Below are 14,303 nucleotides of genomic sequence, written 5' to 3' on the forward strand. Positions count from 1 at the left end.
TATATATATATATATATATATATATAAAACTTGTATTATTACAGCAGTTTTTTCTGATTACTTTCATTTTTCATTATCAAAAGTATTAAAAATAAAACTAAGAGTTTATACTCACAAACAATAATGTCAAAAAGTACTTCTGGTACAAGGGAAAGGGAATTGCTCTAAGCTTGAAAAATGGACTGTAAGGATTGGAAGTGACAAAGATTTAGGTCCCATTCACACTGAAAATTAGCCCTAAATGCAACGACGTGAAATTAGCATAAAACAATTATATAAAGTGAACAATCACAAAACCGTAAAGAAAAGAATAACGAAAACCGGCTATTCTTCTGTGGCGTGAAAAGAATAGCTTTCAATTGATAATAATGTTGATTTCATCTGGTTTTGATGAGGTGACTTTTGATTGGTTATGTCTTAATTTTTTTTATTATCGTATAATTTCACGTTTTCTTATATTACTGCGAATGGTTCCTAGAAAGAAAATTATTAAAAGTTTCTATGTTTATGTTACTGGTATGATAATGGCTGATTTTAGACAGGAATGGGTGTTAACAGTTAAATCTTAACAAACCACGAGTACTTCCTTCAACTGTCATTAATTGCAAAGTATCTTTATTTATATCAATAAAATTATATCATTATATTCTGCCCCACATGCGTCTTCATGGCATCTAAAGACGATACCTTTTTACCTCTCACATACTGCTATCAAAAGTGACTGACAGCATATCTAACCTATAGAAAGAAACTCTCAGACAACTGAATGAATGTACCACATTTTGAGGTAGTGTTTCCGAGTTATGGAACTCACATTTACACTCTTATCACGCTTGCTAAATAAATGATTTGATACTTACAACACACCTTGTAACATATCGTCGGTTTACAAGCAAAACATATCAAGTAAAAAATATTACTTCTGAGAAAAAATAATGTTCATAATGTATGTGTATAAATACAGAAATGAAAAAACAAATACACATAAATAGAAACAACTTACTAAAAATAATATTCTGAGGAATCATCAACTTTCAAACACCTTTTTCTCAGAAGTAATATTTTTGACTTAATGTGGTTTGCTTGTAAAGCAACAATATTACAGACATATTAATTTTTCAAGATTAATTCTTGTAAATCCTGTACCTCCCAATATTTCAATCTGAAAAAGTTTTAGACTGAAAAAATAATTTTGTAGATATATGGTCTAGAGTTTCGTTTGGCACTGTTTTATGTAAGAGAAAACCAAAAAGAAACTAGTTAGAACTGACTAGGTTTAAATCACTAATTTACTATTTATACGGGTGTTTCACAATTATATATAAAATTACAGTGGTCACTACAGGACAATCAAACAAGGCAAAAAGTCCTTATAAACATATATCCGGAAACCGTTTCTGAGATACGATGTCATAACTTCAGCCACCCACTGAATACACCTCGTACATCTTAAACTTCAATTATTACCTGGCAGACTTAATGGTCGTGCGTGCCTTCATTTTTTGCAACATAAGCTATGCAACCTTTTGGATGATGTACCTTGCGAAAGGCAGTTGCTGTGGTATATGCATGACAGAGCACAGGCCACTTTCATTTGAACGTTAGAGAGTTCTTACGCACAAGCTTTCACAACAGATGTATCCATCATGACTTACCAACACCATTGCCTCCCAGGTCCCCTGACTTCAATCCTTTGAATTATTATTATTTTTTTTTCATTGGGTTATTTTACGACGCTGTATCATCATCTAGGTTATTTAGCATCTGAATGATATGAAGGTGATAATGCCGGAGAAATGAGTCCGGGATCCAGCACCGAAAGTTACCCAGCATTTGCTCTTATTGGGTTGAGGGAAAACCCCGGAAAAAACCTCAACCAGGTAACTTACCCCTACTGGAATTCGAAACAGGGCCACCTGGTTTCGGAGCCAGACGCGCAGACCGTTACTCCACAGGTGTGGACATTATTTATTTATTTTTTTTTTTTTTGGGTGTGGGATAGTTGACGTTATATGAATTTCAGCCCTGTTGATAATATTAACGAACTGTGGGAGCATACTGTCAATGGATATAAACGCATCAGAAACATGTCATAATATTCGAGCATGTAAGATTATGGAGGAACCGTTCTGATGCCTACATCATCATGAACGGTGGCCATATTGATCACATATTAAAAGCTCTCTTTCTCAAATGCATGTCGGATGTTATGTTACATCCGAGCACCTTCTCTGACGAGACATAATAAAATCCCATAGATTTCGGAAATTGCTCGTTTCCAGACTATACTCAATAAGTTTTCTGTCTCGTTTCGTTGTCCTCTACTTACCGTTGTAGCTTGTACTTATAATTGTGAAACAATCTGTGTATGTTATAATTATGGTATTTAAGTACGTATCATTCCAAATGAAACTATCGCAAAATACCGACTTTAATGAAATCTTTGAAACAGTAGGTCGTTGTATATGCGAAAAACAATTATTCCACTAACAAGGGTGCTGAAAATGTGTTTCCACGTACATCTGGAAACCGATTTTTTGTGTCATCACAATATTTACTCCATAATTTGTGTAATATAAAAGTAAAATAAAAATTATGGGTGCATTAGAATTTGAGTGCTTGCAAATGTTGGTGTCCTATCTTGATCAGCTCCACAGATGTGTTGGGCCTCATTGCGTTTTGAAGAGTACCTCTTACCACACCGAGCACAACCAAAAGGTTTTTCACCCGTATGATGTCTATTATGAGCTTCGAGGTGAGATCTCTGGGTAAAGGCCTTGTCACATGACGTACACTGATAAGGCCGCTCGCCATTATGAGTTCTCGAGTGTATCACCAATGACCCGCTATCACGAAATGTTTTACCGCATTCTGTGCACTGAAACGGTTTCTCACCCATGTGATTTCGCATGTGATATGTAAGGCCACATTTATGTGCGAATCTGGCATTGCACACAGTACACTGGTAAGGTTTTTCACCAGTATGCATTCGCATATGGCTCAGAAGAGCACTATTTTGACTGAAACTCTTCCCACAAACCGTACATAAAAACGGTTTTTCCCCTGTATGAATCCGCATATGTCTAGCACGGGTACTTTGATCAACAAATGATTTTCCACACATTTTGCAAGGAAATGGTTTTTCTCCGCCATGACTTCTCATGTGCACCATGAAGGAACTATTTCCACTGAACGCTTTTCCGCATAAAGTACAAAGAAATGGTTTTTCTCCTGTATGAGTTCTTAAATGGATCTTAAGGCAATTGGAGTTTCCAAAATTTTTTTCGCATAAATTGCACTGAAATGGTCTCTCGCCTGTATGAATTCTCATGTGTTTTGTGAGAGATGCATTATCACCCAAATATTTTCCGCACACGCTACATGTGAATGGCTTTTCTCCCGTCATATGAATCCTGAAATGCCTTACAAGAGCACTATTCTGTGTGAATGTTTTACTGCACTTGCTACAATGGTATGGTTTCACTCCCGTGTGCACTCTCATGTGTAACACCAAGCTCTCCTTTCTAACGTACGTCACACCACATTCTTCACAGTCGAATGTTTTTTTCTTCTTAACTTCGTTACGCCTTTCAACTGTAGTATTACTTTCCTTATTATCATCTTTTTCAATTTTTTCATCAGTTGTTGGCCAAGAAGTTGTTGGTGACTGTGTAACTGAGGATGTATCAGGACACCTGTTTTACAAACATTACAAATATTATATTACCTATAATTTTATGTTCTTGCAGTAATTGTTCATAACACAGGGTAGCCCCCTTGAACTTCCCTGATTTTGTCTATGAAAGAAAGACCAAAGGCACAGGGAAACTTTCATTGTTCTAGAAAATCCACATTTTTTATTGAGGTGCCTTAACCTATCACCTGCACTGCACAAGAGAACAAAGGAACAGCCATCTAGATCACCGGAAGTGAGACCGAAAGCATCCATTTTTAAAGTGGATGAGAAATTGTGTTTGCTTCACAGACTTCTGTTACATGCTATATAGATGTGCAGTATCCACTCTAGTGTGACGTTATCACAAAATGCTAATGTTATGTGCCGCTTTTGGGTACAACGATACTATTACTTTAATAATACGCACTTTCTTGCCTGCTCGACAAATGGCGGAACAGCATATTCACGATCTCAGCTCCTTCCGAGATAGCCAGTTAGCGATCTAGGTAGGTTTGGGAACAGCAGTTGCAAAGTGGCGGCATCACAGTATAAGTGTACCAAAATATAGTTGTCCAATTAACCGGGAAAATATGGGGCTCTCAAAACCTCTGTACAGATATTGAGCATATTCGAAACAGCCCTAAACTAAATGTATGGTGTACTCTTATGCAGGATATAATTGCACCTTTTATTATTCATTGAACCTACTTCCAAAGCACATCCTACCCAGACATGCCAGAAGAACATGTATTTTCACAGATTGCACCAAAACAGCCCAGCATAATCTTACGACAAGATGGAGCACCATTGTGCGTGTATTCCATGAATGTGACTGATCTCACCTTACGTAATCACCTAGAGGAGATAATAGCAACTATCATACCAGATATTCTACACAGAATAGGGACTTGAAAATCATTTGGATACTCAGAGAGCTCATGTAGAAATCTACTAGTGATTGTTTTGTGAAATTATTTAGGATTTACTTCCTAATAAAGGTGACAAAAATTCCCCTGTATTTTCCTTTCTTTTGAGAGGTGGTTGAAATTAAGGAAGTTCGAGATGGCTACCCAGCATGAAGTTTATGTACACTCAATTAGGCCTATCACTGAATTACATTTTGCCTATAAAATAAGATATACAGCAGAATCCCTTTTTAACGAATCTCTGAGGGATTATTTTTCTTTTGCTAAAATAGGAGTTTTCCTTAAAAGGAAATATACCTAAAATGGGAAGAAAAGTCTAAAATAACTAGAGTCGACGCCAATTCGGAAGGCTGTTGTCTGCTAGCGTTTGCATCAAGAGAGACAGATAGAGAGAGCAAGGCAGCGTACAACATTGCCACATCGTACATCACGAGCACATGCAATACAAATAGCGCAGGAGAGAATGTAAAATATCAAAAGACAATAATGACCTTAGCCGTTGATTACTGTAAGCATGACACTAAACAAACCCTCTTTCCTTCACTAACAATATTCTTTGCACAGTTCTCAATCCCACACCACATGCTTCTGCAGTTGTTTCTTGAATGTTGGCAATGTTGCTGCCAGCATCAAGATGGCCGGCAGCGTTCTGCTCGTTAACGTTTTTAAAATAATTATACACCTTAAACACTATTTTCCGCGCCTGCTTGTGTAATACTTGTCTTTTTACAGTCTCTTCTTCCATTTATTTACCTTACATACACACAGTAAATGTTAGTTTTACTTATTCAATGTATTGAAACACTCACATGTGAACAAACGAACTCGGGAAGTGCTTGTTATAGACTGATTCTGATTGGTTCTGCTGTACAAGCTTGTGACGTCACATACTAGAAATGAGAAATACTATGGCGCATATAGAAGCTAACCGCCTTCCAAAATGCCGTCTAGTCTAGTACTAACATGTATGTTACATACCAAACATTATAATAATTTAATTAAATCTAAAATTATTATTTACAATACATTTCATTATAATATTTTCAAATGGCAAGGCATGAATGTTTTTCCATTTGGTTGAACCCAAACCACACTGAAACTAGGCAATGGAAATTTGTTCTTCTTCATTATTTTTCATAATGAAGTAGTTGGCAAACCATGCTTTCTTGCCATATGAAATAGTGTTACTTGAGGATTAGCCTCGATATCCCTTATTATTTTCATTTTCTGTCTCATAGTTAATTTCTTCCATTTAGTCGCCATTATAATGATGCAGAAACAGTATAAACGAACAAAAAAAAAAAAAAAAAACTTGGAAACAGGACCCACACAAGTCGTGAGAACAAAGCAAGACCATAAAGAGGTATAAAAAATAATGCCGCCACATAATGCCGCATTACTATCATTTCAGATGCACTATCCAATATGCTGGTACTACTGTCCGATCGAGTGGTTAGCGTGATTGGCGTAACAGGGGAAGTCACATGACACTTACTTTACAGGGTCCTTTTCTTTAAATTATTTTAAACAGTTGTATAATATTACACAGACTTCCAATTCCGAATGGAAAATATTTTCAGGAAAGAGCCTAACACCCCAGCCACTAGCCTTTATAGAGGCGAGCAGAAACGGATGGAAGAAATTGAAATGCAACATAACCATTTGGTCAGACAGTATTGATTATTGATTCGATATTTCGGGCTTCATTACCACAAAATCCATTTGAAAAGAATTGTGATTTAATATAATGTTGTATACAACAACGCTCAGTCTCACCGTTTCATTTTTATTTTCTGTCACTTAATTAAATGTAAGAAGAACATTACTCGGATATGAACAAGATGTAAATACTGACCTCTGTTTGTCAGTATTTGCATTGGGTGTGTGCTCCTTGTCCTGCACATCTGCTGATAAGCTCTGATCATCATTGCTGCTTGCTGATATATCTGCATCAGGTTTATTGATAGGCTTCTCATCCTCCTGCATAAATAATTCAATTTAATAAATACAGGACGCTCAAATACATTGTCCCTGACTTCATGTTCAAATAACTAACTAATTAATGAAGAAAAATAAGTAGTCTTTTTTTTCAAAGTGCGTACAAACTCTCCAACGATGAAAGAGTAATAGAACGGAAAAAAATTCTCTCCGGCACCGGGATTTGAACCCGGGTTTTCAGCTCTACGTGCTGATGCTTTATCCACTAAGCCACACCGGATACCCATCCCGGTGCTGGACAGAATCATCTCAGTTTAAGTTCCAACTCTTGGGTTCCCTCTAGTGGCCACCCTCTGCACTACGTCATAGATGTCTATGAACGTAGGACTGAAGTCCACACATGTGCTGAGGTGCACTCGTTATGAGCGACTACTTGGCCGGGATCCGATGGAATAAGCGCTGTCTTAAATCGTGTTCGCTCAAATAGTTCTCAGGCGACACACAAAGTTGCAGATCATGATGAGGCACGTCCCAATTGTTCCTGTTTGTTTACTTGGATTACTTATCCAGGTGACCACCCAACCATCAAATGATAAACAAATCACCTCATTCGGTGTAGTCGTAGCCTAAAACCACGCAGTTATGGCATGGGACTGAGATAAGAAATAACTCACCTTTAATTTTTCCATGGCCAAGATTTTTTTGCATGTTATAAATCTACAAAATGGGACTTCTGATTTTACTTCCCTTCCCAAGATTAAGCATTTTTATCCATCCTTAAAAATCCTTTACCCTTGGCTGAACTTGAACCCACGAATTTCGGACTGCAGTAAACACTCGACCATTTTCTGAATAGTTATGCAGCAGTATCAGCATTAAAACAGGATTGCATAAACTTCAGAATTGTTTGGGAATATTTTCAAACTCTGAACGAACTGGCATTAGACAACAAAATTCAGTTGATATGGGTACAGGGACACAGAGAGTTTGATTGCTACTATAGAACTTTCAATGAAAAATCCCAGACCTAACTGGGAATCGAACCCGGACCACCTGCATGACAGGCTGAAGATGTGACCAGTCAGCCAATGGAGGGGTAAGGAATAGAGAAAGTATGACATCACCTTCAAAGTTTGAACTTGAGACTGCTGATCCTTGAGGTACTGTCGGAGTGTGGCATCAGATTTCTCACACTGAAGCTTAAAGTCGTAGAAGCTTTCCACTTTCTGAGCACAATGCACGCAGATCTGAGTCGGCAGGTTATCACCAACACACATCTAGAAATAAGCCATTTATAACTTGAGTATACTAATGTTATAACTTTGCAAAGGGCGATCACTGACTATGATAAAAATATTTATAAAATACGTGTCATGAAAAACTCTACCAAGTTTCATCAGTAAATGAAGTTCTAAACACATTACAGGAGTAATATAAACCCTCTTTAAAGGAAGATGTACAAGGTGGGTCAAAAGTCGCTTTCCCCAATATTCGTTCTTAGGTTTCATATTTGTACACATATACAGATGTTATAACTTGAATAAACGAATAGCTGGTGGGTTGGCAACCATGTTCGTGCGTCAACTGTTTTTCCGATGTCATGTCTTATTGTGTTGGGTTGCATCTCCATGTAATAACTGCTAGTTTCTTGCAATGAATCACAATTCCATGAATGGATTGGCCATCGTGTCACAACAGAATGGCTCAGATCATGCAACCTGACACCATGTGATTTTTCACTGTGGGGTATCCTGAAAATTGATGTTTTTGCTCAGAAACCGCAGGATCTGCATTAGTTGCGACAGATGATCGTGCAAATCGGTGAAAATCGTGAATTATGTTCTATGTTGTGAATTGTATATCGAGAAACAGGCCTCCATTTTGAACAAAATCTGTAAAGGAATGTGTAGTCTAATGTAAATTGAGTGTAATTAAAATGTAAGTAAGTGTTTGGGGAAAGCGACTTTCAGCTCACCCTGTATTTATGTAAAACTCTTGGAACAAAAGCTCCATTGCCATATTTTTAAATACTTTGCATGCAGATATCGAATTTTACAGCTATACACGTCAACCTAAAAATCAAAGATCACTGCGAAGATCTAGAAAAGGATAACAACGAAACTTTACAAAAGAGAGAGAATACAACAGGCTTAACAGTTTGAATGAAAAAGCAAAGAGGACAGAAATACGTCAAACTAACGAAAAATAGAAAAAAAAATGTTAAATTGTTGTATTCAATGAAACTACACTGATCACATTTTTTTTTTTTTTTTTCCCATTTTCATTTCATCTATTGTTTGCTATAGATCTTATATTATCATTGAAAGTTTAAGATGTGAAACAAAATAAAGTTAAGAGTTACCGGTATATAATTTTTTGGTGAGTTGAAGAGAGGCCGAGGATTCGCCACAGATTACCTGCCATTTGTTTTATGGTTAAGGAAATCTCGAAAAAAGATCCAACCATGTAATCAGCCCAAGTGGGAATCTAACCCATGCTTGAGTACAGCTCTGGATCAGCAGGTAAGCGAGTCTGCTGACTGAGCTACACTGGTGACTCTTAAAAAATATACAATACATAGCAAGCAGATACACTGTCCGCCGATTTAATAGCATTCGTTTGAGTCTCAAGAAAGCAGCAAAACTAGTACAACCTGGTAAATGCTACTGCAAGCAGTTAAAATTGCCGCTGAGAGATAAGGTATACACTGTATAATAATAAAAGAAAAGAAAATTTTACACAATCAAAAGAAAATTTTCAGGATAAAGACGTTCTTTAAAACTGACTACATATCGGTATCTTAAGGACTGAAGGAGTCTCCTGGAAAAGAAACTCATGACAGGCAGGTGAAATTTTCACAAGTTTTCAAGCATTGGCGAGGCCATTTTCCCGTAATAGAGGTCCAGGGCACAAACTGTATATTACCAAATATATACATAAGTTAGACCTATATTTTACTTTTGTTCAATATTTGGTTATGAATGACATATTGTCAGCCTCTTTATACTCTAACGGGAAAGTATGGCCCTCTATTGCTGAATGATAGAGGCTTGGCTGATGTCTACTACATAATTACCGAGATTTCTTTTTATAGAGTAGACTTCAACTAAATATTATGTGGAAATCAAGCTGCTGAACATTTTTTAGGCTTAACATCCCAACTGTTTGCCAGTATTTAAGCACTATATAAACATTTACGTATTCTAGGCTAATCTATTCAAACATAATGCAACGTAGATTACTTTATATTTTAGTCGGAAATTGTGGTTAGCGGAAGAAGGGTAGGTGTATACCATGGGCCATATTTGGGGGGGGGGGGGCGGCGGCAAATTTCTGGAAGCTCGTACAAAAACTTGGGTGAATGAAACGTAGTCCTCGTATAAATATTCAAGTAACTTAGTCTACTGTCGTTCTGACCTCATTTATGTTTAGGCTCTATAATTTTAGTTGTGAGGAAACAACTGAATTATTTTTGGGCAAGTGCGAAAAGTAAAAATTAAAATAATCTTGTGTAACTTTTATGAATTTGGAGGGGAACGACAACTTCTCTTTTTTTTTTTTTTTTTTTTGCCTAGGGCCGAAAGGGCCCTGAGTAGGCCTACACCAACTAATACTTAAAGTTTGAGTTACGGTATTTTAAAGATAATCTTAACATTACTAATCTCACTATATGTCATTTTAGAATGAATAATTGGCCTATAGGCTAAACTAAATTTAAGAATACTAAATTAAATATATGAAGAATACTGTTAGACTTGTGATATAGCCTACACTAAATTAAAATAGGAAACTCATTATTAACATGAAACTTTTAAAATGTCCAATACTTTGAAACCTGACATCCTATGAAAATACCTAGTTGTTAAATTTTCGATAAAGGTTTCAAATCTTGGTTACATAAACATGTATAAAACGAAGTAATAGAATCAATCCCCAACTTACACCTTTATTTCTAATCAATGCATTTATTTTCATGCCATCGGGATAAATTAAGCATTAACAAACCTTAAGATCAGGAGAAAATGATTTTATTTTCGACGGCAAAGTTTTATGTTTATCAAAAAGAGGTAACAGTGGTTTTTCTGTCGTCATACAAAGTCGACAAATCAGATCAAAATTCAATGACATTGTAGCGACACTCACTCTTTAAACACATTCACATATAACACTATAATCATGAAACAAAACGTGCAAAATCTTCTGCTTATTAACAAACAAGTTTTGAAAGTACCAGACACAACCTGTAAGAAATCTCCATAAAAATGTTGCGCCCAACAGACGTAGTAAAGTGACTGTCCTTAAATGCACTAAATGAAGAGCAAAGTCATACAATTGCATTTATACACATTCATCAGGCCGTGATTGTAAGAGATGATATTCTAGATATTGAGTTTTAAATATATTTAAAAATATTCCCTTTAAATGTCATGAATGCACATCTGGAGCACGGAGGTAGAGCTCCAGGCTTTCATAACCTCGGCATTAGGAGACAGAGTGTACAGTATCCCCCTCCTCCTCCCACCGGGAAGGACACTTTAATCCCACTCTGGAAAACGATGGGACCTCAATGCAATTCTGGATAGGGTTACCATCCGTCCGACAAAAGGAGGATATGTCCTCTTTTTTAATCATTTTATCCTGTCCGGCAGGCATTTAAAAAACAAATTTGAAATGTCCGGCATTTCGCATTTCAGCTAGAATTAATATGAATACTGAATAATGTGCGATATTATGCATAGAATAACTAAACAAATGGGGAAAACCTATGAAAGAATTGAACTGCTTTCAAGGGTTGAGGATGGAGCACATAAAAAAAAAAAAAACATAAAATATGATGACCTATTGACATGCATTGAATTCTTACACTCTAAAAATGTCATATTCATGATTCTAAATGTTATGTTTCATTTAACGACGCTCACAACTGCAGAGGTTATATCAGCGTCGCCGGATGTGCCGGAATTTTGTCCTGCAGGAGTTCTTTTACATGCCAGTAAATCTACTGACATGAGCCTTTCGCATTTAAGCACACTTAAATGCCATCGACCTAGCCCGGGATCAAACCCGCAACCTTGGGCATAGAAGGCCAGCGCTATACCAACTCGCCAACCAGGTTGACTGATGATTCTAAGCCAGTAGTGTCAGAGTTGTAAGCTCCAATACCGGTTGTGGGGCTAGATCAGAGCTTGAACTTGCTTATGTCTGTGGAAACACCGGAGCCCGCAATCAGTCTAGTGGAGCGCTCCGCTCCGTTTATTCCCTGTCTGACATCGCTGTTCTAAGCTATGTAATATTACAACCTATGTAATGGGGCATGTTGAAATATATACTGTAAAAAAAAAAACACACACACGCACACACACAAACCCTCCCCCCCCCCTCCAGTGTGGTCCAGTATTGTTGTTATATGTTTTGAGAAAATAGAAAGAGGACTAGATGCGAGAAATAATGATTATATAATTCATTGTTAGAGAATCCTTTGTCGGGAAGAAATAATATTGAAAGAAGAGAAATTTTAAATAAAGGGATACCTATTCCATCACTGACAACTTTTCAGAATGATACTCTTAAAATGCGAGCTTCCAGTGCATCCTGATATTGGCAACATAAATGGTTATGTGGTGCAAAATAATTATTTTTCCTGTTGGCCGTGCTTCACTGGGAACTCACACGATCTGACAAATATTTCCAGGGGAATTTCAACACATGCTTCTTCAGTAGAGCATAATATGCAATGCTTCCACATTCAAACAGTCACTGTAACAAACAGCATAGCAATTGATTTCGTCAGTAACATTATTTTTCATTAATAATAATAATAATAATAATAATAATAATAATAATAATAATAATAAAGTAATAATGATACGAATAATATAACAATGATAATTATTAATACCATGAATAATAAACAAGTATTAAACAGGTACTGTACTTAAATTAGTTAACATCAGGCCTCATTGAGGATTTTGGTTAATGACCGCTATTGCATTTCCAACGATTTTTACTTACCGGTACTAACTAATTAAATTACAAAATATCTAGTCTATTGCTGTTTGTTACTGGTACCGCATTACTTTATGGGGTTTCTCCTATAAAATCTTGCTATCTCCTAGCCTGTGAATGTGAGGAGTTTCCATGATGACCTCTCTCTTACTCCTGTTGATAGAATTCTGGCTAGCAAAGCTGAAACTTTACAGGGTCATAAAACAGATTTCCCGAATTTTCTACAATGTGGCCACAAAGTGGGCGTACCCCCCATGTATTACGATGGATATGGTTGATTGATTGATATGGACATGTATCTGATAGTTTAATGATCCAAGACATCAGTAAGAAGAGCTTCATTTTCATAGCACAACTGAATTCTGCGCCATGTCCTGGCAGAGGTTTTGATGAGACAATCAAGGGTCGCTTCATTGAAGACATCTTCCACAGTTGCTCGTAATTATTCCGTTGTGTTATAGCGGTGACTTCGCACTTTGTCCTTGATTTATTTTTTATTTTAGTAGGTTATTTTACGACGCTTTATCAACATCTCTGGTTATTTAGCGTCTGAATGAGATGAAGGTGATAATGCCGGTGAAATGAGTCCGGGATCCAACACCGAAAGTTACCCAGCATTTGCTCGAATTGGGTTGAGGGAAAACCCCGGAAAAAACCTCAACCAGGTAACTTGCCCTGACTGGGAATCGAACCCGGGCCACCTGGTTTCGCGGCCAGACGCGCTAACCGTTACTCCACAGGTGTGGACTTGTCCTTGATGAAGTCCCAGAGAACATTATCAGCTGTTGTGAGGTCGGGACTTTCTGAAGGCCAGGCAAAAGGAGCTTGATCATCTGCAGATCCTCTTTCAATCCACCGGTTGGAAAAGATGAATCGTAAATGGATTCTGGTCAGCCATGTTTGTTTATAACGGCACGGTTACCCTGGTAGCATGGTACCAACGTAAACATGGGGGTACCAACATTCACAAAGTAAGTGAAATAATATATGGAGGTACGCCCACTTTGTCTCATTGTATATTGTGAATGTAAACCCATGATTCTACATCACATCTTTAATAAACAAGCAGGAATCGAATTCACATACTGAAAATGTTTTTCAACAGCAATTGTATGGTATCAAAGAGTGAACTAGGCAAATTATCTCTATGGTGACTCTTCTCAGATGTGATATTCACTTTTATTTTTATACCGGTAATAATTACATTAAAGAGAAAGTTTAGGAAAATGCAAAGACGTAATGCATAGAATCTAGCTTTTATATAGTTACATATTCTACTACTAGATATACCCATAATTAAATAGGTACACATATATAAATGATTGATGAATTGGCAACTTAATTGTGTTAATTATATATAATCGTGCTTATATAATTAACACAAGTAAGTTGCCAATTCATCAATCATTTGTAATTGTGTTAAAAGTAGTGTACGCAAGATTCAAGATGGACACGTATATAACTAAGAGAAGAACAAAAATGTCGACTCTTGTTAACACATCCCTTCCTTGTATTCCATGATGATGGTGCTTATACTGGGTGTCTGAGGAAGAATGTAAAATACTTCGGGATGATATAATTTAAGTTAACCTACATCGATTTAACCTATACCTATGTCCGAAGTCTAACGGTTGGGGAGAAATTAAGAGGAGTAATACTGGCAAATCTTATGACTCCATGTATTAAACTTCATGTGTTATTCCAGATCTTCTGTATACGGTTAATTTGAGTTAACCTACATCGATTTAACCTATACC

At 36.7% G+C, this 14,303-nt stretch overlaps 1 protein-coding gene across 3 annotated transcripts; it reads right to left on the reverse strand.

Moving 5' to 3' along the window:
• Positions 1-29: 29 nt before the first annotated feature.
• Positions 30-10,920, reverse strand: LOC138695061 (gastrula zinc finger protein XlCGF57.1-like). 3 transcript variants are annotated; one of them, XM_069819415.1, is made up of 4 exons: positions 10,782-10,920; positions 7,665-7,817; positions 6,458-6,582; positions 30-3,695 (listed from the first exon to the last, which is right to left on the reverse strand). In XM_069819415.1, exons 2-4 carry the CDS (start codon positions 7,815-7,817, stop codon positions 2,594-2,596), a joined length of 1,380 nt encoding a protein of 459 aa, XP_069675516.1. In that variant the 5' UTR covers positions 10,782-10,920; the 3' UTR covers positions 30-2,593. The 3 variants fall into 3 exon arrangements, with proteins under 3 accessions (XP_069675516.1, XP_069675515.1, XP_069675513.1); XM_069819414.1 differs by having other exon boundaries at positions 10,684-10,825; XM_069819412.1 differs by having other exon boundaries at positions 10,546-10,822.
• Positions 10,921-14,303: the final 3,383 nt, after the last annotated feature.

The sequence above is a fragment of the Periplaneta americana genome, chromosome 2, assembly GCF_040183065.1.
Source record: "Periplaneta americana isolate PAMFEO1 chromosome 2, P.americana_PAMFEO1_priV1, whole genome shotgun sequence".
NCBI lineage: Eukaryota > Metazoa > Arthropoda > Insecta > Blattodea > Blattidae > Periplaneta > Periplaneta americana.

What these genes read in the sequence shown, in the direction of transcription:
- LOC138695061 (XM_069819412.1), bottom strand. Translation starts at nt 10,668, where the DNA reads ATGTCATTGAATTTTGATCTGATTTGTCGACTTTGTATGACGACAGAA. An exon ending in CATTTTCTCCTGATCTTAAG is followed by an intron (nt 7,818 to 10,545) that starts GTTTGTTAATGC and finishes GCTTATTTCTAG; the next exon opens with ATGTGTGTTGGTGATAACCT. An exon ending in GCAAATACTGACAAACAGAG is followed by an intron (nt 3,696 to 6,457) that starts GTCAGTATTTAC and finishes TTTGTAAAACAG; the next exon opens with GTGTCCTGATACATCCTCAG.